This window comes from Erythrolamprus reginae, chromosome 1 (genome assembly GCF_031021105.1).
Source record: "Erythrolamprus reginae isolate rEryReg1 chromosome 1, rEryReg1.hap1, whole genome shotgun sequence".
NCBI classification, from domain to species: domain Eukaryota; kingdom Metazoa; phylum Chordata; class Lepidosauria; order Squamata; family Dipsadidae; genus Erythrolamprus; species Erythrolamprus reginae.
The window spans coordinates 426,293,799-426,320,222 of record NC_091950.1 but is presented as its reverse complement, the minus strand read 5'-3'; the positions used below and the strand labels follow the sequence as shown (position 1 = coordinate 426,320,222).

Below are 26,424 nucleotides of genomic sequence, written 5' to 3'. Positions count from 1 at the left end.
TTGGTTGAGCCAGGCAGGGTTCCCTTGGGTCTCATTTGTTGGGGGTCAAGGGAAAGGGAGGGTCTTGTCTTGCCTTCTCTTTCTGTTCAAGATCCCCCTGGACAATTGGGGGGGGTGGCACTATGTGACACAGAACGCTGGACTCGATGGGCTTTGGCCTGATTCAGCAGGGCTCTTCTTAGGTTCTTATTTTTTATTTTATTTTTATTTTTATTACTTAGATTTGTATGCCGCCCCTCTCCGAAGACTCGGGGCGGCTCACAACATGTAAAAAACAAATCATAAGCAATCAGACAAATTTAAAATATTTAAATATTTAAAAAACCCCATATGCTAACAGTCACACACACAGACATACCATGCATAAATTAAACGTGCCCAGGGGGAGATGTTTCAGTTCCCCCATGCCTGACGGCAAAGGTGGGTTTTAAGGAGTTTACGGAAGGCAGGAAGAGTAGGGGCAGTTCTAATCTCCGGGAGGAGTTGGTTCCAGAGAGTCGGTGCCGCCACAGAGAAGGCTCTTCCCCTGGGGCCCGCCAACCGACATTGTTTAGTTGACGGGACCCGGAGAAGGCCAACTCTGTGGGACCTAATCGGTCGCTGGGATTCGTGTGGCAGGAGGCGGTCTCGGAGATATTCTGGTCCAATGCCATGAAGGGCTTTAAAGGTCATAACCAACACTTTGAATTGTGACCGGAAATTGATCGGCAACCAATGCAGATGTAGGGTCGTTGCCCCCCCCCCCCAGACACACACTTTCTGCCCTCCCCCGCCCAGAACCGAGCTGAGCCTGGTGGGAGGGGCTGAGCAGGAGACGCCTCTACTACAGTATACAAAACTTTATTAAACGACTGAAACGTCACGTGGACACAGACACTATACAGGAGAAATACGGCCCCCCACAAGGGGGGGGGGGCTAGGCGTAGAGGTCCTCTCGGTCCGCTGAGTAGACCTCCCCCTCCTGCAGGAGGGCAAAGTTGAGGAAGTGGGAGGGGCGGTGGACCTCGTGGTAGAACTCCTTGGGGTTGGCCAGCTGCAGCTCAAACTTCATGTTGGGGTCGTGACGGACGCCTGCCAGGGGAGAGGGAGAGTCCTGCTGCTCCAGAGCCCACCCCCTCACTCGCCTCCCCTCCCCTGGACAGCCAGGGACGCCCCTCTCCGTGCCCCCCACGCCCCAAGGGCCTCACTCACCCATGAAGTTGTAGTTCCAGGAGCTCTGGGCGGGCACCATGAAGAAGCCCAGGAACCGGTCGGAGAGCAGCATCTGCACCCGCTCGTAGTGGGAGGGCAGGTAGCCCTTGGGGTTGTTGCCCTTGTCCGTGTTCTGCCGGCCCCACTCGTAGCCGCTGGGGGTCAGCTTGTAGGCCGTCAGGGTGCAGGAGCCCGGGGTGAAGCTGCGGGGGTGGGGGGGAGGAGAGGGGGAGAGCGGTCAGCGAGGAGGAGGAGGAGGAGGGGCTGCTTCTCCCCCCTCCCTCCCTCCCCATGGAGGGGGTCCCCGGGGGCTGACCTGCAGGTGATGATGATGGTCTTCTCCCCGTCCCAGGAGGGGTTCTCGGCCATGACCTTGGCGTGGGTGGTGACGTCCTGTGGGGACAGCTGGGGGGACTCGTTGGGCTGGGTGTGAATCCACCCCAGAGGCTCCATCTCCTGTGGTTGAGGGAGAGGCCGGTGTGTGGGTGTGTGTGTGTGTGTCAGGCAGTGTGAAGCACACGGAGGCCAAGCCTAGATGGCCCCTCCCGCACAGGGGGCGTTTGTGCCCCACTGCCTCCTCTGGAGAAACGGAAGCCCCCCCCCACTCCACCGACCTTGAGGTACTCGTGCTGGGGCAGCTGGCCGGGCAGGTGGACGGTCTGGTGGGTCCCCCACTGAGGCACCATCACAATGCACCGGATCTCCTTCACCTGGGGGTTGTCTGGGGGGCTCACCCCATAGAGGTACCCTGCAATCTGGGTGGGAGGGAGGGAGGCCAGGTCAGCCGGGCACTCGCAGCCCAGGGTCTTGGCAAAGGGGGGAACGGGGGGGGGGCGTGTGGGCTGGACGCAGCTCAGCCCAAGAGGCCATTCCGGCTCCCCCCCCCTTTCAAGAGCGCAAAAAGTGGGGCAGAGACGGAGCCCAGAGGGCAGGCAGGGGGGGGGCACCTGAGCCCGCAGGTCGGAGATGCATATGAACTTCTTCAGGACGTTCTTGGGGAGGATGTAGGTGTAGCCGGTCTCCTTGATGTCGTCCGAGGAGACGTAGATGTGGTTGGTGCGCAGGTGCAGGTTGGCCGCAGAGATGGCCCTGGGGGGGAGGGAGCGGAGGGTGTGAGGGACACCTGGGGGGGATAGAGCCCTCCCCCCTCCCCCCGTCCCGCTGCCCACCTGACCCGCCACTCGGTCTTGGAGGAAAAGGTTTGCGTCTCGTAGTTGCTGGTGGTGGAGGTGATGATCTCGTCGCCGTGCTTGTTGACCGTCCGCGTCTGGGTGGCGGTCAGCTGGCTCTGCTCCTTGGTCTGCTTCTCAATCTCCGCGATCTGCTGCCTCTGCTGGGAGGGGGCCGAGATCTCCATGCCGAGGATGATGTCCCGTATCTCGGACTGGGTCAAGGAGGCCACGTTCACACTGGCAGAGAGACCGCGTGGGACGGGACCGGTTGGCAGACCGAGGAGGCCTCCGGGGGACCTCCCACCCACCCACCCCCGTCAGGGCTTCGGGGTGCTGGTCAAGATCCCCTGCCAGCCCCCTTCCCTCCGCGCCCAGCCTACTTGTTCTTCTTGCCGTAGTCGGCCAGGATCAGGTCCTTCAGCTGCACCTCCACTTTGATCCACTCCTCGTCGGTCAAGGTGGGCCAGATGTGGTGAGGCTCGGTGATGGTGGTCTTGTCCGGCTTCAGGATGACTTTGGCCCGGTCGTTGTTGACGTGCAACGCCCGCAGGATGAGGATCAGGCGGGAAAAGGCCTGGGGGGGAGGGAGGGAGGGGGGAGGGATTGGCACCCCACGCCCACCCAGAGGGGAGGGGCAGAGGCCGCTTGGCACCCGAGGGGCAGGGGGCTGACCGTGTAGGAAGAGATGGTCTTCAGCCAGTCGTCGTAGAGGTTGAAGAGGACCATCTGGGGCTCGGTGGCCTTCAGGATGAGGTCCCCAAACTTCTCCACCTTCAGGCAGGCCTGGAAGGGCAGCTGCAGCTCGGAGCCTTTGATCACGATGTTGGGGAAGTCCAGCAGGTGCACCTGTCGGGGCAGGTGAGGGCTCCCAACGGCTCCCAGGCCACAGGGGCCTCCCCCCCCTCCCCTGCCCTCGGCCTACCTCCAAGGGGTCCAGCATGCCCTTCCGGGTGACGATGATCTGCTTGGGCTGCTCCTCCACCGGCAGCGACCGGATCAGAGCCGCCACCTCCTCCGCCGTCTTCCACTTGGCCAGCTGGCGGGGGGGGGGAGAGGGGCGGCGAGGGCATGAGAGGTGAGAAGGGGGGGGGGCTTCCCTGCCTGCCCCAAAAGGGAAGGGGGCCCGCCCAAGGCCTCACCTGGCCCAGACGCTTCTGCCCGGCCCAGACGGAGGTGTGGATGATCTTCAGGAAGAGCTGCCCAGTCCGGGGGTTGAAGATGAAGATGGCCCCGTTGATGGGCTTCGTGGTCAGGTTCCCCTCGAAGGTCTGCAAGAGACGCGGGTGGCTGTCAGCAGGCGCCCAGCCCCCTCCCCCACCCGCCCGCCCGGGAGCCCCTCCCGCCTCACCTTGTGGATGGTGACCCGGTAGACGTTGGTGTCGTCCACGAACCAGATGATCTGGTTGGAGAAGAGCTCCCCGTAGTTCTGGGAGGACAGGTAGGGCTCGGTGGGCTCCGAGGAGTACAGCTGCAGCCCCTTGCGGATCCGCTCCCGCAGCACGTAGAGCGCCGGGTTGGCCTTCATGATCTTCGCCATGGCCTGCTGGATCAGCGGCTTGCTCCCGGGGAACCAGTTCCCGTAGGCGCTGCAGGGAGGGGGGGTGGGTCGCAGCGTGAGCCCCCCAAGAGAGCCTGCCTGCCCCGGGTATGGCCCAACGGTCCGGCCCCGTCACGCCCCGCTCCCTGCGGCTGACCCACTGACCTGTGCAGGTTGTAGGCCAGGTCGATGGCAATGAGGACCCCGGTGGGGGAGGGGTAGATGCTCATGTTGTCTGTCGTGTAGTCCAGGAACTTTGCCCGGGCGTAGCGCTCGATGTCGTGGGAGTCGTAGTCCCCCCAACGCAGCTGGATGTCGATCCAGTACTTCTGGGTGGTGGTGCTGTCCATCACGTCCCTGGAGGGGGAAGGGCGGGAGGCCGTCAGCAGGGGGAAGGCAGGGGGGGTGGGGTGGGAGGGTGGGGGGCCCCGGGCTTACTTGGAGTCTGCCAGCAGGGAGGGCCGGGAGACGTTCCACTTGTAAGAGGCGAAGAGGAGGATGTCCGCGCAGGAGGAGTTCATCTTGTACGACTTCCGGGGATGGATGGTCTCCTTCTGCACCGTCTCGATCTCCAGGGCGTCCAGCTCCTGGTCGAACACCTGGGACCGGCAGAGAGGGGGGGAGGGAGGAAGCAGGGTTGGGAGCGAGTGGGGAGGGGGGGCTCCAGGGAGCTGGCCGGGAGAGGAGCCCCGGGACCCTCACCTGGCAGAGGTCCATGACGATGCTCTCGTGGATCTTCTGCCACAAGTGGGCCCGGAAGATCTGGATCAGGGAGATCTTCAGCGTGGGGATTTTGCCGTGCATGAAGATGCCGGTCAGGTCCAGCTGCACCTGGAAGCCCACGTACACCTGCCGGAGACGGGGAGGGCGAGGGGTGTGTGAGGCCTCCTCTTCACACTGACCCACAAAGGGCACCCCCTCTGCACCGGACAGGAGCGGGACTCACATTGGCCCTGTTGATGGTGGGAGACCACCAGAGGGTGAACCTTCGGTTAGGGATCTGGTTGAGACCCGAGCGCTGGGCGTTGGTCAGCTTCTTCCACTTCATGGACTCCTCGAAGCCACTGGCCTTTTCCCTGGGCAGACAGGAGAGCGGGACACGTCACGCCAGGAGGGGCCTGTGGGTTCCCCCTACCCCGTCCCCAGAGGCCATGGCCCGGAGCCCTCCTCACCAGAAGAGCCCCTCCCAGGTGGGGAAGTAGGTGCCCTTGAAGAGCGTGTGCTCCAGGATGCCCTCCACGCCACCCAAGGCCTGGATCATGTCTGTGCGGTAGTTGTTCAGGTTCCAGAGCTTCCCGTCGTGGCGCTGGTGGGTCCACCAGAAGGGGTTCTGCTTCAGCACCTGGAAGTGGGGAGGGGGAGGGAGAGAAGGGGGGGCCTTGGGAGGGGCTGCAGAGTCCTGGGTGGTCTTCCATGGCATCTGCCACGGGGAGGAGGGGCCGTGCCTGGTGGAGGAGGGAGCAAACCTGGTACTGCTTGAAGTCTGTCCGGACCCTCCAGCCCTTGTCGTAGGCCAGCGTGTGCCGGTCCTTCTGGAAGAGGGTGTTGATGCGGGGGATGCCCCTGTCCCACGAGTCCTCCAGGTCCTCCAGCGTCAGGCGCCTGCGACGGGGAGAAGCTGGTCTGCACCACCACAGGCCTCACCGGGCCCAGCGGCTGCACTCGCACCTGGGCCCGGTCACTTTGCTTCCGGCTACTGTGATGAACCCGAGAGCTCCTTTAAGGGCGTAAAGGGCAGGAGGGGGCCGCCCAGCCGGAGCGCTCCCTGTGGTGGCCTTCTCTCCCCCTCCCCCGCGAACCCACCTGTTCTGAGCAATGGCCTCCTGCCTCTTGAGGGCGTATTCGGCCCACACCCGCTGGGAGTCGATGAATTCGCTCTCCCACGGCTGGATGTACCGGTACAGATTGGGGATCAGCTGGTCCTCCTCGTGGCTCATCCCGGACCGGAAGTGAGTGATGCCCACGTCCGTCTGCTTCGACCACCTACGGAGGGGACCCAATTTGCTCAACCGGGGGAGCTGCGGTCGAACGACACACGCACCCCCCCACAAGCAAGATGGCGCAGCCGCCCCTCCTCACCTGAGGTCAGACTGAGGGATCAGGACGTGGCCCATGGACAGCATGCCCAGCCCCCCGAGCTCCTTGGGGGTGTAGAAGACCACGGGAGGGAAGCGGCTGGGCATCTTGGAGTTCAGGCCAATCTTGATCCGGGTCTGGATCTTGTTCTCACACTTCACCAGCAAGTCCAGCAGCTCCTGGGTGTTGACCACGGCCTCTCGGAAGTAGGTCATCAAGCCAATCAGGGCCGTGTTCCACTTATTCACGATCTGACGGCGGGAGAGGAGAGGGGGCGGGGACTCAGGGACTCCTCTTGCGGTCGCCTCCCTGGAGAACCTCTCCCTCCCTCCCTCCCCCCGGCCCCCCCTACCTTGGTGAAGGTGGTGGAGCCTGAGGCCATCAGGATCTGCCTGACCCGGTTGTGGAACCGCTGCATGGACTCATCGTCCACTCGCAAGAAACACTGGGCGGTGCGTTCCTTGGTCACCTGCGAGAGCGGAGAGCGATGAGTGGGGGGGCTGGGGGGGGCTTTTGACCCGCCCGGACGCCAAGGCTCTCCTGGAAGCCGCCCACCTCGTTCTGCAGGTTCCACACGCCGTCCTTGTGGGTGAACTCCTCGTAGCTGGTGCGGCACTTGGGCAGGATGCGGCACTCGAAGCCGCACATGTTGAAGAGAAGGTTGGGGTTGTCCTTGCTGTACACGGACACGAAGCTGTTCTCCCACTGCACCGTGGTGACCGAGCGCGGCAGACGGTTTTTGATATCCCAGAAGACGGCACGGCCCCTGCCAGGGAGGAGGCACAGCGTTCACGGGCCGGCCCTTCCAGGAGGGCAGCCCCCCCCCCCCAAACAGCCACGTGCTCACAGGTTCACGTCGTGCTTCATGAGGCGCATACGGGCGTCACGGGGCCAGCACTTCTTGTTGTTGTAGCCCACAATGTTCTCGTTGTTCGGGTCCGGGTGCTCGGTCAGGTAGCGCTGGATCAGGTCCCTGGCCTCATCGGCGCTGAACCTGCAGAACGGCAGCCCAGCGCGGTCAGCAACCGCCCCTGCCGCTGTCCGCAACTGGGGCTTTAGATAAAATTCAGATTCTTTAAACCAATGGATCCCTTAGACGGTTTTGCTTCCGTACTCTGCTGTCGGCCGCCCTGGGCCTGCAGAGAAGGGCGGCACGGAAGTCCGAGTAATGAATGAAGCAAATGGACAAACCCACCCCGCACGCTGCCCCTGAAAGAAGGCAATGGGCCCCAGGACAGGAGCACCGCCACTGGTCTGCCTATGAGGCCCCCAGGCTGACCAAACAGGGACGACAAGGCAGGCGGCTGGGAATCCACCACACGGACAGAGCAGAATCCCAACCTCCCCCTGAGCCCACCGTCCCTGCCAGGACACAGCTGCCTCCCCCCCCCCCCATGAGGGCCACACCTGAAGAAGATGTGGATGCGGTCGATGTATCTGCAGAACAGGCGTATCGGGTGCGCCACCTCTGTGGCCAAGTCTTGGAAGCTGAGGAAGTCGTTGGGCATCTGTGGGGGGCCGGCCATCTCACTGGCCCGGTGCAAGCCGAGCACCAGCAGGTCCATCACCAGCCCGTAGTACTGGACAATGAAGGAGGCAAACTGCAGGCCCCGGATGATGCCGTAGGAGTTGGTGTGGTTCATGTCCTGGGGAGCAGGGGAGAAGAAGGTCAAGGGGGCACCTCCAGGGTCGCACCTGCGCCGGGAGTCAGCCCAGCAGTCAGCCCAGCCTACCTTGTAGTTGATGACCACGTTGTTCTTGGCTGTCATGTAGTCGGCGATGTTGTGGTCGACAATGAGACGCAGCAGCCTGTTCAGCAGCGTCAGGTCGATCTTCTCGTACATCTTCTCAAACCGGGACTCCAGCATCACGTTGCACTCCCCTTCGCTGGTCTCCCACACGTCCTGGAGGTTGTTGATGCCTGGGAGCCACCAAAGCCACGTCGGGGGTCTGCAAGGGAGGAAGGCCCCCACCCCCTGGCCGGCCCTTTCCTCCCTCCTGTACAGCCTGTCCCTGCCTCTCGGGCCGAGACCCTCCGCGCAGACTCACCCTGGCACCACTTGTACACCAGCAGCGGAGGCGGCTCTGTGTCGGCCGGCTTGATCCACGGAGGGAAGAGGCGCCTCTTGTCCGCCTCGTACCACAGGTACTGGTCCAGGTAGGCATCCGTAATCTTCTCCAGGGGCTCCACGTCATAGACAGGGACCAGGTGGCTGTAGAGGTCCATGAACTCGATGCCCACCTGGCCAAGGAAAGGGCTGGTCAGGGCATTTGCCAGCCAGGCGGCAGCCACGCCCGGGTGAGGAACGCTTGGCCAAGGCTGCCACCCCTCCCCTCCCCTCCGCTCACCTCCTTGAAGGCTCGCTGGGTCAGCAAGTGTCGCTTGATGCGTGAAAGGGCCTCGTGGGGGTTGTCGTAGGCCTGCTCGATCAGGCCCAGCTCCTCCCGTTGGGACTGGTTCAGGCGAGACTTCACACTGGAGGGAGGGAGGGAGCGGGGGAGGGCAGTGTGGGGGAGCAGCCCAGAGAGCGCTGGGAAGCACGGAGCCAGGGGGAGCCAGAGGGGCCTCCTGCCACATGACCTCCCAGGCATAAAAGGATGCACTCCGCGCGGGAAGAGCCGGGTGTTGCGCTGTGGGACGTTGAGCACTCCACGCAGCCCCCCCCCCTACAGCCCCCCCCCTCAGGGTACCTGTAGGCCTCCTTCAGCCTCTCCAGGGCCAGGATGAGGAGCTTGGTGTCGTGCTTGTAGGAGAGGGGGGGGAACGGGATGGGGGAGAAGCGGCGACTCTCCAGCCAGTGCACCGTGGTGGTGTAGACAGCCACGGCCTCCTCCGCGGTGATGTACGGACCGTCCTGCGGGGGAACCACGGCAGGGTCAGTGCCAGGCCGGCCTCCCCCCCAGCCGCCCAGCGGGAGGCACGAGGGGCTGCCCACCTTCAGGTAGTTGTGCTGCCTCTCCTGCTCGGCCTTCAGGTAGAGGCGGGTCAGGCGGCCCAGGTTCTTCTTGCAGACCGTCTTGTCCACGGTGGCCCCGCGGCGGATGCGCTCCCGGTTGTAGTGGGCTGTGTTGGTCCACCAGTCGGCTTTGGCCTTCACGTACCGCAGGATCATGTTCTCGATGGGGGTTGGCAGCCCCGGGACCTGCAGCGGGACGTGAGGGAGAGGGAGCGCTGGCCCCTGAACGGCCGGCCCCCAGGCGGAGGGGAAGGGGGGGAGGGAGGGGGGGCACTCGCCTTCCAAGGGATGTTGGCCTTCCAGCACCGCCAGGCTTCGCTCAAGTGCTGCAGGATGGTGCGGGCCTTGTTCTGCTTGATCCCCTCGGGCATCATGTCCAGGATGTCGTGCATGACCGCCGCCCGCAGCTCCAGGTCAAAGTGGGACTCCACCCGCTGCTTGGTGACGGTCTTGGCCACCCCCTTGGAGTGACGGCCTGGGAGGGAGGGAGGGGAGAGGGAGGTCGCTCTCTGGACCTTGCCCCTGGATCTCCCCAGGACAACAGAAAAGCTCTCAGCTGGACTTGAAAGGACTTTGATTTTTAGAGAAAAAGTGATCGACCACAGCACAGAAGCAGCGGGGGGGATTTATCCTGCCAGGATTCGCACCGAGTTGCCTTGGCTGCAAGCGCCACCGCCTGGGCCAGTGGTCAGGGAGGGGAGCGGGGCCACTCCCTTTTTGCGAGGGGCCAGTTCATCGAGAGCAGCGGGAGGAGAGAGGCTGAGCCCACCAGGGACCCCCACTAGGGTCTCCTCTCTCCCCTGTTGCTGGGCGTCGTGATAGCCTCGAGGGTGGCCCCGCCCCTCAGCCTCGGGGGGAAGCCACTCCACGCTAGGCAAGAGGGCCAGTGGAGCATGGGGCCGGGTGCCCAGGAGCCCTCGGGATCGGGGAGGCAGCTCTTTCCCAAACTACGCAGTCCCTGTGGCACTTCCGAAGGAAACTTTTCCCAGGGACGGGGGGAGGTTGGGACCCCCACAGGAGAACAAGCGGCCCACAACTATGACGAGGGTTCACGGGGGGGCACCGCTTCGTCCCCCACCCCCAGGAGGGAAGGAGGGGGGCCGCTCACCTTCAAACTGCCTGGCCAGGAGGTTCCCCAGCCAGCGCTCCAGCAGAGGCGTGATCCCCCTCATGAAGAAGAGCCACACGCGCCAGCCCGGGGCCCAGAAGCCACAGCCGGGGCCCTTCCCCACCGGCCCCTGGACAAGGGAGGGAAGCGCTGGGTCAGCCCCACCTGCCGCCCAGAAGGGAAGGGGCCCGCCCGACTTGGGGGTCCCACGCTGCACCGCGGAGGTTCCTCCCCCTCCTCCCCTCGAGCCCCGGCTGGAAACCGCTGCCAGCGGAGAGGCGAGGGGCCCTAGGGGGCACGGCTTCCTCCCCCGCGGCACTCACGGTGTTGAAGCGGTAGTAGATGAGGTGCTTGAGGTCCTTGCACATGCGGATCTGCCTCATCAGCTTGTACTTGTAGCGGTACATCCCGGTCAGCTGCCCCACGTGAGCGAAGATGTACTGCAGCCCATCCGCCAGCTGTGGGGAGGAACGGCGGGGGGCTGAGGGACCCAGCTCAGGGGTCAACTCCACCCACGGAGTTCAGGAGAAGGGCGCCACACCCACCTGGAAGGCGTCCACGTTTCCCAGCCTGTACTGGACGTGGCTGTCCACCACCAGCTTGGTCAGGCGCAGCACCTCGCGGCACAGGTGGAAGGCGTTGCCAAAGCGAGACTTCTTCCTCTCCTGCCGAGTGGGGAGAAGAGACCCTGAGCAGTGGGAGGGGGGGCACTCCAGCAGAGACAGTCCCCGCACGGTCCCCCCTCCCCCCATGCTCCCCCCTCCCCCGTGGGCGCAGCTGCCTGGAAGTGGCGCTTGTGGGGGGCTCCCTGCTACAGAGAGCAAGGGGAGGGGGAGGCACCTTGGTGGTGAGGGTCTTGACGGGCTTCAGGTTGAAGTTGTAGTCCAGGTGGAGGTAGTTGAGGTTCTTGCGGTGGATCAGGAGGTTGAGCATGTTGTAGCCCTGGCGACACACCTGCAGCCCCACCTCCACCCAGTCCAGCTTGGTGGACTGGAAGAACTTCGTGGCCTTGAAGGAGCGGAAGAGGTACCTGGGGGGGGGGGAAGGGGGGCAGGAGGCAAAGGGCGCTCTGGGCGGGGGGCACTGTGTCGCCAGCCCCTCTCCCCCCAGCCAGTCTGAGCTGCCCCCTCCTCCTTCCGGGGGGGGGAGGGAGGCCCCAAGAATGAGCCGGGTGGGTGGGTGGGTGGGGGGCTATGGCTCACCTCTTCTTCTGGGCCTTGGGGGGCCTGTGCTTGAGGGCGTTCAGGACGTAGTACTTCAGGAGCTTCTGGTAGGACACCCGCACCTTCACCGGCTGCCCAGCGGGACAGTGCTCTCGGTACCTGGCGGTCAGGGAGGGGGAAGTGGCCAACGTCAGAGCAGAGCCCCAGGCGGGGGGTGGGGCAGGCCGGGGGGGGGGGGGCAGGAAGCAGAGCAGCCGCGAGGAGGGTGCCCACCACCACCGGGCTCCCTCCGCTGCGCTTACCAGTTCTTGACCAGAGGGATGTCCAGGGCCCGCCGGGTGCGGCCGGAGCGCAGGTTAAAGGGCCGCGGTGCCCAGAGGAGGGCGATGCCATTGGCGGTGTTGTCCGTGTAGAGGGGGGTCTCCTTGAGGAAGGGGTCCACGAACTCTGGCAGCTCAAACTCCTCGTCATCATCGGGGAGGGGCTCCTGGCTCTGGGAGGGTCAGAGGCGGAGGTCAGAGGCTCCCCGGAAGCCCCCTCCCCAACGCAGGCTTTTGCGCCCCCAAACCGCAGAGCCTCACCTTGACCGAGTGTCTGTGTGAAATGGGGTTGATGAGGGGGTCAAAGTAGAAAGCAGGCAGGTCGGGGTCCTCCGTTTTGATGAAGACCACGTTGGGGGTGTGGTACCTGCAGGGGACGAGATGCTCTTAACACGAAGAGACGACCCCCCCCACACACACACACAAAAAGAGAACGACTCCGGAAGTGCTGCCATCGCCTGGACTGGGTTGAAGGCCGGCTGGAGCCCCCCCTCCCTCCCCTCGGAGTGGGGCCTAGGGTCAGCCCGGCCCACCCTCTTGCTCTCACCCCACCCCGGCCGCCGGTCTCACCAGGTGAGGTGGACGTGGTGGGGGAGGTTGTTGTAGAGGTAGGGGAAGGCGATCTTGTACTCGGTCCGGATCGGCTGCCGTATGATGATCTTGTTGATGTCGTTGAACTCGTTCCAGTCCTCGTCCCTGGGAAGAGCCACAAGAGGCGGGGGAGGGGAAGCTGCCTTGGGAGGGGGCCACTCAGAGGGGCTCCTACTCACAGACGCCCCCCTCCATCCAGGCAAAGGTGAAGCGATCCTCCACTCTGTCTCTCTCTCTCTCTCACACACACACACGCGCGCACTTCAGGCTCTTGTCCCAAGTGCCAGTCCACCCCAATGATGACCCCACCCCACTCGGACCGTCACTCAGGGCAACGCCGGGGGGTGGTTGCTGCAAACAAGCCCCCCCCCCACACACAGACTGCCCGCAAGGCAAAGTCTCCGCCACTCACTGCAGGTTGATGTCTCGCACCAGGGGCTCAAACTTGGGCCCCCCTGGGATGGCCATGTTGAGGGCCTTGGAGGTGAAGAAGGCCTTCAGGTCAAAGAGGTAGAAGTAGTTGTCGTCCACCAGGTCCGTGAGCAGCTGGTTGGCCAGGCGGTAGAGGGTGGACATCATGGGGAGGGTGAACTGCCACCGCTGGTAGGTGGAGCCGTTGACGTACCTGCACAGAACAGGCAGGGGGATCCCCCCCCCGGGACCCTTTAGCAACTGAGCCCCCCCACAATGCCTTCGTCCTGCACACCAGAACTCAGCCCCCTCTGCCACCCCCCCCACGGAGGGGGTTGTTTCTGCAGCTCCCCACAGAGGTCGGAGCAGGAACCGCAGGACCTTTTCCATGGGGCCAGCAAAGGAGAGGCCCACCCTGATCCGGGTTCAAGCCCTCCCCGCCTCCCCCCCCCTTCAGGTCGGGGACCTGGAACCCCCACTGGTTCTCCGGCCAGGGATGGGAGTGGGGGGGGGGGAGATACCAGCGGCACCATTTCTTATTGCTCCCCTGCCCCCCTCCCCCAGGGCATGAGGGGGGGGTACACACTTGCGGCTGTCCTTCAGAGGCTGGTGGTCGTAGAACCAGTCCAAGACGGGCGCGTCTTCCTCTGGGTCCAGCTCCAGCTGGATGGCCTCCAGGGGCTCCACGTCCAGGATGTTGTCCGCGTAGTCGAGGGGGGGCTCTTCATCGTCAAAGGGCGGGAACCGCATCCGCTTGAAGTGCCGCCGGTCTCTCTTCTCCCGCCTCATCATGATCCACATGGACCTTGGGGCACGTCCAGTGCCAGGAATCAGCCACGGTGCTAAGGCCGGTTGTGGCCAACATGCCCCTCCCCCTCCCCCCCACATGCCAGCTGGGGAGGCCCCCTTACCCCCACTGGGCGATGTACACGGGCTCGATCACCCAGGGGATCTCGTTCACGAAGGAAATGGCGCCCGTGATGTGGTAGAGGACCGGCACGTCCCGGATCTGCTCCCAGGGCATGGGCATATTCTCCAGCAGCTTCAGGACCGCGTGGGGCATGTACTTCAGGGCCCTGGGTGGGTGGGGGGGAGAGGGGAGAAGCGCGTGGTGCCGGCTGCACAGCCATGCAGGGGAGGGTGGGCAGAAACAGCCCCCGGAGCGACCGGAGTGCAAGGCACAAGCACGGGACCCCACCGACCCCCTTCGGCCTGGCCTGGGGGTCGGGGGAGAAGGAAACCAGAGTCCCCTCACACCACACCAAGTCATCTTCAGTTTTTTCCTCACGCCCGTTGGTTGATCTACATTCCACCTTGCCTGACCCCCGTCCTGTCGCCCCGTCTGAGGGGGCCAAGCCCAAGCGCCCCTGGCTGTGGCAGCGGCGCATTCCTGGGAGGCGGGAAGATTCTCCCAGGGGGGGGGGTCCTGCTGAAACTGTGCTGGGGGCCCCCTGCCGCCGGCCCCCTCAGGCTCTCACACCCTGGGAAGAAGACCCTGGAGCGGTGGGACGGGCTCGCTCTCTTCTCTCCCTCTTTGGGGGCTGCCACACGTCCAAGGTGGGAAGCAGGGGGCATCCTCTGGGGTGCAAACTGAACCACACACACACACACACACACACACACACACCCGGCCTCCCCTCCCCACCCCACGGAAAGGCCGGTGCTGGAGACGCGCACCTCTCAGCCTCCACATCCCTCCCGCCTGGCTCTTGCTTGGCGCCACTGCCCAAACATCCCAGCCCAAGGAAGCCGCGGTCACTCTCACCCCAAGTAGACTCGCTTGTCGTGACGGAATTTCCGGTTGGTCATGTCTCCGTGATCGCGGATGATCTTCCTGACGTGCTCTGGCGGCATGTCCTCCTTCTGCGCATCCACAAAGCCAAACTTCCTTTTCTCCGCATAGCGCTTGGCCTGCAGCTGCTGCCACTTGCGGGCTACAGAGAGAGGGGGGGCCCCCCGGCATGAAAGCTTCTTCCCTCAGCCCCCGGCATTGCCCCCAACCCAACCGCCGGCATGGCAGCCGCGGGGACCAAGCCTCGCCCTGTGGCCACATACCTTTCTCCTGCAATTTCTCCTCCGACATGTAGTCGGGCAACGGAGTCAAGGGGGTGGGCATCGGGGGGCAAGGGCCCCGGAAAGGGAAGACGCCTGCCATGGTGAGCAACGCCGCCTGGGGAGAAGGGCAGAGACAATCTCCGACTGAGGGAGAAGCACCGGCAGCACCAGCAAGCGACAGTCCCCCGGGGGCTCCATGCAGGCCGTGTCCGATGCACAAGACCAGAGGCTGCCAGTCACCCCGCGGTGGGTCACCCACGCCACCCGCAGAGCTTCGGTCGCCCCTTCGCAGCTCACCCCCGCTCCCCTTCCCACCAACGGGACCCTGGGCATGGAGACCCCTCGGGGCAAAGGCTGCAGTGGCGCCCAGCACGAGGCAAGCGGCCTTCTCCCGCCCCCCCTCCCGCCCCCCTCTGTCCGCGCAGGGAGGGGGCGCACAGGGGCCGAGGGGGCTTCCAGGAGCATCGCGTCTCCCAGGCACCCGCGGGGCCACCGAAGCGGCAGCGGTGTGGGCCCCTTGCCAGGAGTGGACGGATGCGGCCCGGGGGGGGGGGCCTGGGGGCTTTCCGGGCCAGTCGCCCTCCCGCCCCCCCCCAACAAGGATCCTCCGGTGGGGCCTTTGCCTTCCCGCCCCCCAAGCAGGCCTCCTTCCGCCCTCCGAGGCCCCCCAGGGAAGCGGGCCAGGCGGCGGTCCGGCTCCACGGGACGCCCATCAGTCCAGAAACCAGCTGCAGCGGCCCGGGTGGGCGTCCGAGGGACCCCCCCCCCGCCCCCCTCCCCTCCCCCCTCCCGGGCCCCTAACCGAAGGGGGGGCAGGGCGCTGTGTGTGGGGGGCTCGCGGGCGCACACAGCGGCAGGGCGGGCGAAGGGCGCGGGAGGGGAGGGGGGCCCCGCACCTGCCTTCCCCTCGCGAGGGCTGCGGGCCCCGCCGGCTCCCACCAGGGACGCCCTTCGCTCCTCAGCCAGAAACTCCGCTAATGGCGGGCCTCGAGAACCGCTTTGCACGCTCCCCGCCGAGAATACGCAGGCGCAGGCCTCCGAAACCGGATGTGAAGGCGGGTCCAGGGCTGCCTCTGGCCAATCAGTGCCGGCTCCGAAGGACGGTTTCTTTCTCCGTTTGCCTCGGAAACGATCTGAGTCCTTCCGGTGTCGGCTGCGGGGGGGGGGGAGGTTGTCTGGCGGGGGCGGTTGGTCCGTGGATCCGTTACCCACCCCCACCCCGCGCGCCCCCTTTTCGGGACGAAGCCACTGCTCTCGGGCCTGTGGGAGGCGGCGGCACGAGGCCCCAGGCGGACTCCTCGCGCGGGACCGTCTGGGGCCTCGTGCCGCCGCCTCCAACAGGCCCGGGAGCAGTGGCAGCGGCCTGGCTTCGTCCTCCTGACGGGGGGGCGGGGGGCGGGAGGGAGGTCGTGGACGAAGTGTGCTCCCCGCCATTTCTCACGGCCAGGCTGACCGGCAGCGTCGTTCCCAGCCGGTGGAGCCCTTAATACGAGGGGTCTGCCTCTGCTGGAGGGGGCGGCGGGGGCGGCCGGGCACCCCGAGGCTCCCTCTTAAAAGGCTTTCCAACCTCTCCGACAAGAGACGAAGGGACAAGCAGGGCGGACGATGCTAAAGTGGCCTGCCTGACAGGCTCAACTTCCAGATGGATCCTGACCGACCTGAACACTAGGCCCTATGCAACAATATGAATGTTAGTGTGTGTGTGGGGGGGACTGTTATATTCAGTCAGGAAAAATCAAAGTTCCAGATTTGGTGAGACCTCTTTCAAAACCCGTCACTGTGAGAGGGACTTTGTTCTCCTACTGTACAATCACTTGAATATGAGCCAGCAGTGTGTGGCAGCAGCCAAAAAACCTAAAACAATCCTGGGTTGCATAAACAGGCATAGAATCAAAATCATGTGAAGTCTTAGTAGTAGGGCCACACCTGGAACACTGCAATCTTGGTTGCCACACTACAAAAAATACGTTGGGACTTTGGAAAAAGTTCAGAGTAGAGCAACTAAGATGATCAAAAGCCTGGAGACTAAAACCTGTGATGTTTTAGTTGCAGGGTTTGGGTTTGGCTAGTCTGGAGGAAACAAAATCTGGGGGTGACATGATAGCAGTGTTCCAAAATTTGAAGGGGTCAAATTATTCTCCAAAACACCAGAGAGTAGAACAAGAAACGGAGAAAACAATTTACAATTAGCAAGTGGAACGCCTTGCTTTCAGAAGTGGTGTAGGACAGGGATGGCGAACCTTTTTTGGTTCACTTGCCAAAAGGTGTGTGTGTGGATGTGCCCACACATCTTCCCCCACCCCCACGCAGGCTGATACAACTGTATGTATGGTATGTTTGTACGTATGTTGGTTTTATACATTAGGGGTCTTAAGTTAGTTTTTTAGTATTGGATTTTTTACTGTACATTGTTCATGATTGTTGTTAGCCGCCCCGAGTTTTCGGAGAGGGGCGGCATATAAATCCAATAAATGAAATGAAATGAAATGAAATGCCCCCCTGCTGCCCCCACGCATGCGCACAGGCCTTTCTGAAGCCTGGTGAGTGAAAAAAAGGCCCAAACAGGCAAATCGGGGGGGGGGGGGGTTTGCCTCCAGAGAAGCTTCCCTGAATTATCCAGAGGACAAAACGGCCTTTCCCTAGGCCGAAAATTAGCTTGGATCACAAACGGGGCAAAGGCTCACCTGCCCTCTGATATGGCCCCCCATGCCCCTTGTTGCATGCGTGCCATAGGTTTGCCGACACGGGTGTAGGATTGAGCAGGTAGCTGGACTAGATGACCTCCTGTGTATTCTGTTCTATATTCATTCTAATTTCTATTCTCTCCTACTCTTCTAGGCTCCGCCTCTTGCTGCCAGTTGACTGGATCTGCCTACTGCCCGGGGCTAGCGCGGCAGTTGGCTCAGCCCGTTTCTTGACCCAGACAGATTCATTGCTCAAGGCTCAGGAAGCGCAGCAGCTATTGAGTGCTTTGCCAGCCCTCCAGAACACGTTGACCTTTTCTACCCCACCCCTTGCCAGAGACATTGGACCCAAAGGGGCTGAGATGGAGGCTCCTTCCCATCAGTTCCCATCAGTTGGCCAGAAAAAAACAGCAATTGGTTGGAGGAAGCCACCCCGAGTCTTCGGAGAGGGGCGGCATACAAATCTAATAAATAATAATAATAATAATAATAATTCCAATAAAGGAGAATACCGTGTTACCTCTACCTACAAACGCCTCTACTTACGACCTTTTCTAGATAAGAAACGAGTGTTTCAAGATTTTTTGCCTCTTCTCAAGAACCATTTTCCACTTAAGAACTCAAGCCTCCAAAACTAACTGGAAAAGGCAGGGAGAAGCCTCCGTGGGGCCTCTCTGGGAATCTCCTGGGAGGAAACAGGGCCAGAAAAGGCAGGGAGAAGCCTCCGTGGGGCCTCTCTGGGAATCTCCTGGGAGGAAACAGGGCCGGAAAAGGCGGGGAGAAGCCTCTGTGGGGCCTCTCTGGGAATCTTCTGGGAGGAAACAGGGCCGGAAAAGGCGGGGAGAAGCCTCTGTGGGGCCTCTAGGAATCTTCTGGGAGGAAACAGGGCTGGAAAAGGCGGGGAGAAGCCTCTGTGGGGAATCTTCTGGGAGGAAACGGCTGGAAAAGGCGGGGAGAAGCCTCTGTGGGGAATCTTCTGGGAGGAAACAGGGCTGGAAAAGGCGGGGAGAAGCCTCTGTGGGGCCTCTCTAGGAATCTCCTAGGAATTTAGTAAGTGGAGGTTCCACTGTCTTTGTGTCTCAGTTATTGAACTCTGCAATCCTTGGTGCCCTTGAGTGCAAGTGTCGCTTGCAGACATAACATCGCGCGCATGTGTGAGCCTGGGGTCTGGTCACTCCTTATATACAGTAACTGGCCGTGCCACGGTTGGAGGAGGTTTGGTTTTTCAGGGCAGAACATACTAACGTCCACCTGGGGACAACTACCGCCTCTCCCTTGGGGTCTGTGTCATCTGTGCACTTCTACCCACACATGCTCCCACCCTGGGCAGCCCCCTGGCTCTCCCTCCGCCAGCCACAGAGGCTCCATCTGCCTGACAAGCAGGGCCAAAAAATTAGCATTCACTGCAGCGCCTTTATTGTGGTGTGTGCACTCACACATCTTCTAACATCTTTGTTACACAAAGGAAAAAAACTGCTTTGCAATCCTAGGTTTGGAGGTAATGACTGGGCACTTAGTGGGTGAAAGGCACTGGCCGTTGGCTTCAGGAGGGGGGCAGTCCCAGGGCCTTTGGCTCAGTTGGGGAAGGCGAAAGGGACAGAGGCCGAGGGCAGCAATCGTGCCGGAGCAGCCTTGAGTGAATGCTGCCTTCCTCGGCTGCAGGGCCCGCTTGGAACTTTTGGGAGGGGAGAGAGGACTGTGATGCTCCCAGGAAAACCCCACAGGCTGCGACCCGTCCTGGGCGGTTTTTTTCTTTCATCCCCACGATTCCCAGGCCCCGAGTGTGTGCCGGGCCCTTTTGCACCAGCGCTGGTGAAATTAATGTGCAGGACCTCTCAGCCATCGGAATCCCCAACAGGGAGCGAGTCCTGAGCGAGTGCTGTTCTCTGCCACGGGCATCGGGAGGGGAGATGGTCTCTCGGCCACGGCCTTCCAAGCCCCTTCCATGGGGACGGCCAAGGGGCATGGGGGGAAGGGGGAGGCGAAGGGCCCCTGCCCCCAGGAGGCTCACCTTGCTCAGGGAAGCGTACCAGAAGTAAACGCCAGAACACAGGGGTGCAGGGCGAAGTCGTTTCAATAAGCCCCCTCCCTCACGGGAGGCAAAGTGGAGACCCCCTGGCTGTCTCGCCAGCCCTCCCAGCCTTCCCGCCAAGCAGAGCCAGGACGACACTGCTCCACGGGGCTCTCCGGAAAGGCCGGCCCTGCTCCTGTCCGCATCTCTCGGCCGTGGGGGGATCGGGGGGGAAGGCTCCCGAGAAGCTGGGCCAAGCCCCCCCGCGCCCCCGGCCCCCCGCCTGCCTGCCTGCCTGGGCGCCCTGCCTGGATCCGCCTGGCCGGCCCGTCTTTCCCCCAGCGCTTGGCAGGGAGCGGCTACCTCTTGCGAGACGGGAGGAAGTCGCTGCGCAGCAGGCGGTAGAAGAGGACGATGTTGATGGGCAGCATGACGGCCATGCCCGCGGTGCCCATGGCGTAGGGGACGGCCGGGACGTTACCCCGGTTGAGGGCCAGCCAGCGGCTCATCCAGGCCAGGATCAGGATGCGGAACACCAGGTAGGTGCCCAGGTTGGCCAGGCTGGCCAGGCGGAAGGAGGCGGTGTGGGCCAAGCCGGCCATGCGCAGGATCGTCCGCAGGTGCAGGAAGATGGAGTTGATCTCCACCAGCAGAGCCACCATCGCAAAGCCCACGAAGCGTCGGGCCAGGAAGGCAAACCCGAAGCAGACGATCACCTGGAACACAGCACAGCTGGCTGGGCTGGCTCTCCCCCCTCCCCCGAGCCCCCTGCCCTGCACACACACAAACACACACCCCTGCAATGGATAGGAAACAACCCCCCCTTTCCTGATCATCACCACTGAAAGCGCCCGGCAGCTGTCCCCCTCCGCCCCACCCCCAGCAGATCACCACCTGACCTGCCTCCTAATCCATGGACCAGCCCCCCCTGTTTTTGCTGGGCCCCCAGACTCCAGACAATGGGCTCCATGCAGAGGGCAGGGCAGGTAAGGCTGCAGGGAAGACTTGATGCCTTCAGACCCCCCCAGCCAGTCAGCCAGAGTTTAAAACATTGATTCGCAGCTTCAACTGCACCTCCCAGCCCCTCCTCAGTCCTGATGGCCCCCGTGCCTTCTCTGGGGTTGATGGGAAGCCCCCACGGGTTCTCCTGGGCATCCCCAGACTGGCAGCTACTTACAGGAGGGGCAGGGAAGCCCCTCTGTTGGCTGGAGACCATTCGGAGCCTCCGTTGCTGGGGACGGGAACCTCCTTGAGCAGCTGTGCAGAACAATCCTGCCCCCCCATCCACCCCCCTGCAAGTCGCGCTTAAGAGGGATTGTGAGGAGTTGAGCTGTTCAAGTTGGAAGCCTCAGCCTGTGCTAAATTTAATCCTGACGTGGGCCACCCAGAGAACGGGGAGAGGAGGCAGCTGCCTGCAGGGGCTGGTTTTCCAAAGTACGGTGGCTCCCTTCCGGGAGGAGTCCCAGGCGCCGTGCAGCCACCACCGTCTGCACAGGCTCAGGGGCCCTTCTGCCTGCGCATCCCCCCTCCTGCATTGAGACCCAGGGTTGGCCCCCCAACCGACAGGAGCTGCGGCAGAAGGAGGGGGATTCCTTGCTATTGCCCCGTCTGCCGGGTAAGAGGGCCAGCTGGAGGGGGGGCACAGTGCAGCAAAGATTTGGGCTGAAACAGAGTGGACCCCCGTGGCCTGGGCAAGGGCCTGGAAGCAAACAGCAAAAGGCCTCTCGCCTCTGAGCTCGCAGGCCACGTCAGGGCCTGGCCACTTTTACCTTGGCCACATGTCCCGAGTCCCAGCCTCCTTGTTCAGCTGTCTCCAGCCCCGGGAAGAGCCCAGGCCTCCCTGCCAGTTCACCCAGCCTGCACCCTCCCCACTGCCCTCTCGGCCGGAACAGCCCCGTTGCCTTAACGTGTGAGCCAGCAACTCACCACAAAGTGATGGAAGAGCAGCTCCCAGCATTTCTGGAGCTCCTGGTGGCATATCATGTCCGAGAAGTCCTGCAGGAAATACCCTGTGGACGAAGAGAGGCCCCGTCAACCAGCTGCCCATTCTCTCAGTCCTGGCTCTCCTCCCGGCGTCACCATACACCTGCGTTCCAGGCCGGCTGGGGAAAGCGGAGGGGCCGGGCAACCAGGGAAGCCGAGCCGAGCCTTGGCACCTTCCTTCCGGGGCCATCTCTTGGGCCCACTGCTTGGATGACGTCCAGCCTAGCTCAAGCCCAACCCTGTGTCCCCCCCCCGTCTGCATCATCAGAAGGGGAGGCTGTCAAAGCGGCCCAGGAAGAGGACCCCCTTAGCCAGCTTCTTTTGCCATCAAGGTGCAGCTTCAACTCCTCCGTTGAAGGTTTAAAAACGGTGAGGTGTCTTTGAACTTTATGCCCGTTTTTACTCCAATGGAAAGGGAGCGAGCAGGTGGGACCTCTCAGGGGGCTCAGGCGGCAGTTTCTGCGCACTCTGCTTGACTAAGTTGGCTAAAGTGCCCGTGGGCGCCTTCGCACGCCATGCCAACCTCCCACCAAATCATCACCATGTGGGTCGGAGGGACCGAGAAGATTGTCTTGTCCGACCCTTTGCAAGGCAGGGAAAAGCATGAAAGGGATGGCCGGCTTCAGCTGCCCAGCCTGCTCTGAAAAACTTCCCTAGATAGCAAATTCAGATTTCCAGCAGACAAATCTCTTCTTCCCTGTGCCCCCCCTCATGTTTCAGCAATAGCCCCTCCCCCCCAAGGTCTACAGCCGTGGGCAAGGAGCCCTGACCTCTACGGGCCCCTTCTGTGCCCCCCAGACACAACGGCCCAGTTACTCCCTGGCCTCTCCGTGGTGCAGAGCAGTCGCAGCATCAAACCCCTGGAAAGGGAGCTGGAGGCCCCCCCCTTCCCAAGCCCCACACCAACGGCAGCCCGAGAGCCCCTCCAGGAGGCCGGCTGCGACTTCAGAGCACCCCCACTCAGGAGACTCCGGCTGGTTTCAAGCTTGGCTCCCCCTCTGCAGAGCTTCACCACATGGGCTCTGGGCCTGCCCCCCCCCTTGGTGAGGGTAAAACCAGGGCATCTCCCCCCTCCCACCGGGGGGGGCATTCGAGTGGGGCCTCTTGCGTCTTCCCCTTGGGATCCAGCCGTTCCCTTTTTTTCACTGCCCGCCCAGCGCCCTTCTTGTGGCATTTGGGCAACCAAAAGGAGACCCGGCGTCCAGGTACAGTCCGAGCGGTGCAGCCAAAGAGCCCCACGGCGGTCGCATCACTTCCCGCGTTCTGCCGTTGGGGCAACCCAAGATTTCATCGTCTCCTCCGGCAGCTTCAGCAGACGGCTGCCTCAGACTTCCTGGTGCCCCCCGCCCTGGAAGACATGGATCCTCCTGCTTGTCCCCCATGGCCAGCTCCGGCAGCCACTCCTCCCCACAGGGCCTGTCCGGAGGGGGCGCCTCTCTGAACCTGCTGCGACCCCTCTAGGTCCTTCTAGCAATGAGGGTCCAGAGTCCGAGGGAGGGCGCCAGGGGAGCCGGAAGGGAGCAGTGGCTCAGGGTAGCCTCAGCCCTCCCTCCCGGCCGGCTCATCTTCAGCCGCCCCTCAAGGACCCCACCACAGCAGCGCCAGCATCCTGGGTTGAAATGCCTCACTGAATAAATCCCTAGTGGTGAGAGCAATCGACTAACAGAATAGCTTTCCTCCAGAAGCCGTGGGGGCTCCAACACTGGACAGTCGCTTGCCTCAAACTGTCTCGGTTCCCCTGCTCAAGGTGGACTGGAGACCTCTGGGGCCCCTTGCAGCTCTGAGATTATCCTATGGCCCCCCCAAGGAAAAGGACTGGGCCTGGCTCAAGGCCAACGCTTCGCTTTGAAGGAAGCCAGGCAAGATCACAGGCACAAAGGCCAAGAAGGGGGAAGGGCAGAGGGCCCCCCCGGAGGGTGGCATCACAGGTCTTGGGTACAGAATACAAAAAGCGGCAGGAAAGGCGGAGAAGTGAGCTGCCCAATGGAGCCCTGAGGGCAGCGCTTGACGCTGGAGGGGGCTGGCCAGGTAAGGGAGGGGGCGGGAGTGCTGGCTGGCAGAGGAGTTGCTGTAGATGTATTTTCATCTTGGCTACTTTAAGTTATTTAGAAATTATTAAGGCAGCATATAAATGCAGTAATGGTGCAAAATGGTGCCTGTGCTTTACCTGTTCCATCCGTGACATCACCCAAGGAAGCAAATCCCACATGGGGATGCAGACATCAATCACGGGTCTGAGACTGACCCTCCCTGCACAGCAGCCCCTCCCTTCCTCCCGAGATTGGAGCTCCCAGGTCAGGATGGCCACCACACCTGGAGTCAAATCCCATCAGGGAAAAGGGCGACAACACAATTAGCCAAAACCTAACCCCAATTCCATATGGGTTCAAACCAGAACTGAAGGAGCGGTGGACTGAACTCTGGGCTCCACTGCACTGGGGAAGGAGGAAACCCTGTTTTGTGCATTGTGAAAAAAATAATAGTCAAATGATGCCTTTAATTTTTATGGAGTTTTAAAATCAGCACCTTGAATTCAGGAAAAGAAGCCCCTGAAATGTAACAACAGCCTTCATTTCCCATTTTCTATAAAATATTTTATTTCTATGCAGTTTTAAATAATTTCCTCCACCAGGGGGAAAAACAATTTTTTAAAACCCTAGGAGCCTTAGGGCGATTAACTTAATCCTAACCCCAAACTTAATCCTATAGGGATTCAAATTCCTTTTGTAACAGTTAAAGACATGCAAACTTTAACCTGAAAATAGACACAGAAGTTTGCATTAGCACAAGTACACATTGGTGTGTTTCTAAACATTTTGAAGCATCACCTTAATAAAGTTTTATTCCTAATAAAGTAATAAAAGGTTTTAACTTGGGGAAAACATTTATTTGTTTGTTTGTTTGATTGATTGATTTGATGTCTATGCTACCCTTCTCCTGGGACTGGAGAGGTTTTATTCCACCTGGCTCCAGCGAAAGCCAGGAAAATTGAACTAGGAACCAAATGCGCACAAGCAGCTGCCAGCCAGCGCTGCTTATTGCCTGCACATCTGGACACGCCAGAGGCTGATTCTGGTTTTACCACTAGAAGTGTCCATTAGAGGTGGTGGAGTGGGGGTCGCCCCTAATACTGTCAATTTGTCTAAGGAAAGGGGGGTTTGGGGAAGCCTGAAGAGAAAACCGTTGAAAGAGGATGAGTATTCTAAGGTGGGCCGCCTTGTCAAACGAGGCGCCTCTCAGCCAACCTCCAGGTATGAATTGCCTCCTCCGCTTGAACAGTAGGAAAAACCGGCTCCTCAGCTCCTCACCCCCACCCTTGAGCCAATGTCCGGATCAGCTGATTGGGGGAGGGGTGCACGGGAACTGCAAGAGACAGGGAGGGGCCCTCTCTGCCATTCCTCAGTGCAACTCTTGCCCTGTCCGAAGGGCCTCCTGCTTGAGCAGCAGGTTGGACTAGATAATCGAATGTCCTTCACGATCGCCCAGAGCAGCAGCAAGCGGGCACCAGCGGAGGAGGCTGAGCTGACACTCGGCACCCCCTAGGAATTGCCCCCCTCCCCCGCGAGGGATCCGGGTGCAACACGAGAAGAGATCGGGGCTCCGGAGGGGAGTCACCGCCCTGGCGACCCGTCCTCGCTCGCCCCTCACCTGCCCGGCCCAGCCCCCAACCGGGAAGAGCCACCGGTGGTGTACCCTCCCACTCCCCCTATCTGGGGGGGGGGGCTTTCCCTATCACGCCCCGTTGTCTAGAATTCCTGGGAACCGCAATCCAATCCGCAGAAAACTTCGCGGAACGGTCCTTTCCGTCGTCGCTCTTTGGCCGCAGTTGGCGGGGGGACCAAGCTATGATTTTCCCTCAGACGGAAGGGGCCGGGGCGTCTCAGACAGCAGCGGGTGCCACGGAGCGAGGAAAGGGAGCGATTGTGTGCCCCCCCCCGCGGTCACATGGAAAGGGGACGCCAGGCACCGGTGCCCCTCCCCCGCCAGATGCCGGCACAGAAGCGAGGAGGATGAAGGTGGAGGAGGAGGAGGCGGCTGCTCCACAGGGTCGGCAACGTGCATCTGGGCTACCCCCCCCCCCATCCAGCGGGAGAAAAGAAGGGGGCGGCTGACCTCGGAGAGTTGGGGCCGCTTCTCTGCTTCAGCTCTTTCGAGCCCCCCGAAGCGCTTTCTCTTCTCGCCTCCCGCCCTGCCTCGCTCTTCGCGGACGGGGGTGGGCGGGCTGGCCGGGAAAGGGTCTGAGGCGGGGGGGGGGGGGCGCTTACCGATGGAGATGCCCAGCAAGCAGTGCGCTGAGGGCGAAAACTGGTCGATGAGATCCTCGCCCATCGGCGGGTAGAAGTAGAATCTGCGGCCGGAGAAAGGGGGGGGGGGTTGTTGTGAGAGGTCGCCCGGCGCAGCTCCGCCCGGCGCAGCTCCGCCCGCGGCCCCCACCCACCCGAGAAGGGCCCAGGGGCCGCTCAGCAGGCTGTGGGCAAGCGACGTCCAAATGTTGCACCACTTCCAGCGGACGGTCAGCGCCGGGGAGGGCGGCGGCACCAGGCGCTCCAGGACGGCGTTGAGCAGGCGGAAGGCGCCCACCGAGCCCCCCACCAGCAGCACGGAGTCCATCGCGAGGCCGCCTGAGCCTCGAGCCCGCGGCCCCGCCACTCGCCGTCGCCCGGAGCCGAGCGGAGCGCAACAAGCCCGAGGGCAGCGGGGAGCCAAGACCGCCGAGGGCCGGACGGGAACGGGAGGAGCCGCGGGGTGTGACGGCGGACAAACAGGCCCCCGGCGGCGCCCGCCATTGGCTCCCCGGCCGCCCCGTCTCCATGGCGACGCCCCTCCCGCTGGGACAGAGAGCCACGACCCGCCGCCGGTCCCCCGGAGCCTCCCCCGCAGCGGCGCCGGATCCTGGCATGGCCACCCGGCCTTGGCTCGGCAACCCTCGCGGCTCGGCAGGGCGGCCGGTGCGGCGGAGACGCGGAGCCGGGCACGGGACCGCCCGAGCCTCGGGGCTTCAAGCGCAACTTTCGGGGTTTCAGGAGGAGAGAGAGGAGTGTTTGGCGCCGCCGGGAATCCGCCTGGTCAGGCTGTCCGGGGCGGCAGGCGGCAGGAGGCCAAAGCGAGCGGGTGATGCAGCCCTCCGCGCTCCCCGGGGACCCGCTGGCCAGGCCGCTGAGGTC

At 62.6% G+C, this 26,424-nt stretch overlaps 2 protein-coding genes and 1 long non-coding RNA gene across 4 annotated transcripts; 1 reads left to right on the top strand and 2 right to left on the bottom strand.

Moving 5' to 3' along the window:
* Nucleotides 1-824: 824 nt before the first annotated feature.
* Nucleotides 825-15,619, bottom strand: PRPF8 (pre-mRNA processing factor 8). 2 transcript variants are annotated; one of them, XM_070735540.1, is made up of 43 exons: nucleotides 15,482-15,619; nucleotides 14,582-14,696; nucleotides 14,292-14,460; nucleotides 13,438-13,602; nucleotides 13,113-13,331; nucleotides 12,528-12,740; nucleotides 12,095-12,220; nucleotides 11,786-11,891; nucleotides 11,507-11,697; nucleotides 11,244-11,363; nucleotides 10,882-11,071; nucleotides 10,587-10,706; nucleotides 10,365-10,499; nucleotides 10,042-10,171; nucleotides 9,212-9,408; nucleotides 8,913-9,119; nucleotides 8,668-8,831; nucleotides 8,326-8,452; nucleotides 8,026-8,218; nucleotides 7,710-7,897; nucleotides 7,384-7,622; nucleotides 6,824-6,970; nucleotides 6,532-6,742; nucleotides 6,329-6,445; nucleotides 5,980-6,227; nucleotides 5,704-5,883; nucleotides 5,367-5,502; nucleotides 5,073-5,242; nucleotides 4,847-4,976; nucleotides 4,603-4,749; nucleotides 4,339-4,499; nucleotides 4,066-4,257; nucleotides 3,712-3,949; nucleotides 3,503-3,631; nucleotides 3,286-3,399; nucleotides 3,036-3,209; nucleotides 2,744-2,937; nucleotides 2,361-2,600; nucleotides 2,139-2,280; nucleotides 1,806-1,946; nucleotides 1,508-1,647; nucleotides 1,192-1,394; nucleotides 825-1,071 (listed from the first exon to the last, which is right to left on the bottom strand). In XM_070735540.1, the coding sequence occupies exons 2-43, from the start codon at nucleotides 14,679-14,681 to the stop codon at nucleotides 917-919; spliced, it is 7,008 nt and encodes a 2,335-aa protein (XP_070591641.1). In that variant the 5' UTR covers nucleotides 14,682-14,696; nucleotides 15,482-15,619; the 3' UTR covers nucleotides 825-916. The 2 variants fall into 2 exon arrangements, with proteins under 2 accessions (XP_070591641.1, XP_070591640.1); XM_070735539.1 differs by having other exon boundaries at nucleotides 15,478-15,606.
* A 308-nt stretch (nucleotides 15,620-15,927) lies between these two features.
* On the top strand, nucleotides 15,928-17,790 carry LOC139162522 (uncharacterized). The gene is made up of 2 exons (XR_011558339.1): nucleotides 15,928-16,271; nucleotides 17,420-17,790. It is a non-coding gene; the product is annotated as an uncharacterized lncRNA (long non-coding RNA).
* An 874-nt stretch (nucleotides 17,791-18,664) lies between these two features.
* Nucleotides 18,665-26,054, bottom strand: TLCD2 (TLC domain containing 2). Its single transcript, XM_070735519.1, has 4 exons — nucleotides 25,698-26,054; nucleotides 25,525-25,607; nucleotides 21,203-21,285; nucleotides 18,665-19,992 (listed from the first exon to the last, which is right to left on the bottom strand). Exons 1-4 carry the CDS (start codon nucleotides 25,868-25,870, stop codon nucleotides 19,636-19,638), a joined length of 696 nt encoding a protein of 231 aa, XP_070591620.1. The 5' UTR covers nucleotides 25,871-26,054; the 3' UTR covers nucleotides 18,665-19,635.
* Between the last annotated feature and the right edge of the window lie 370 nt (nucleotides 26,055-26,424).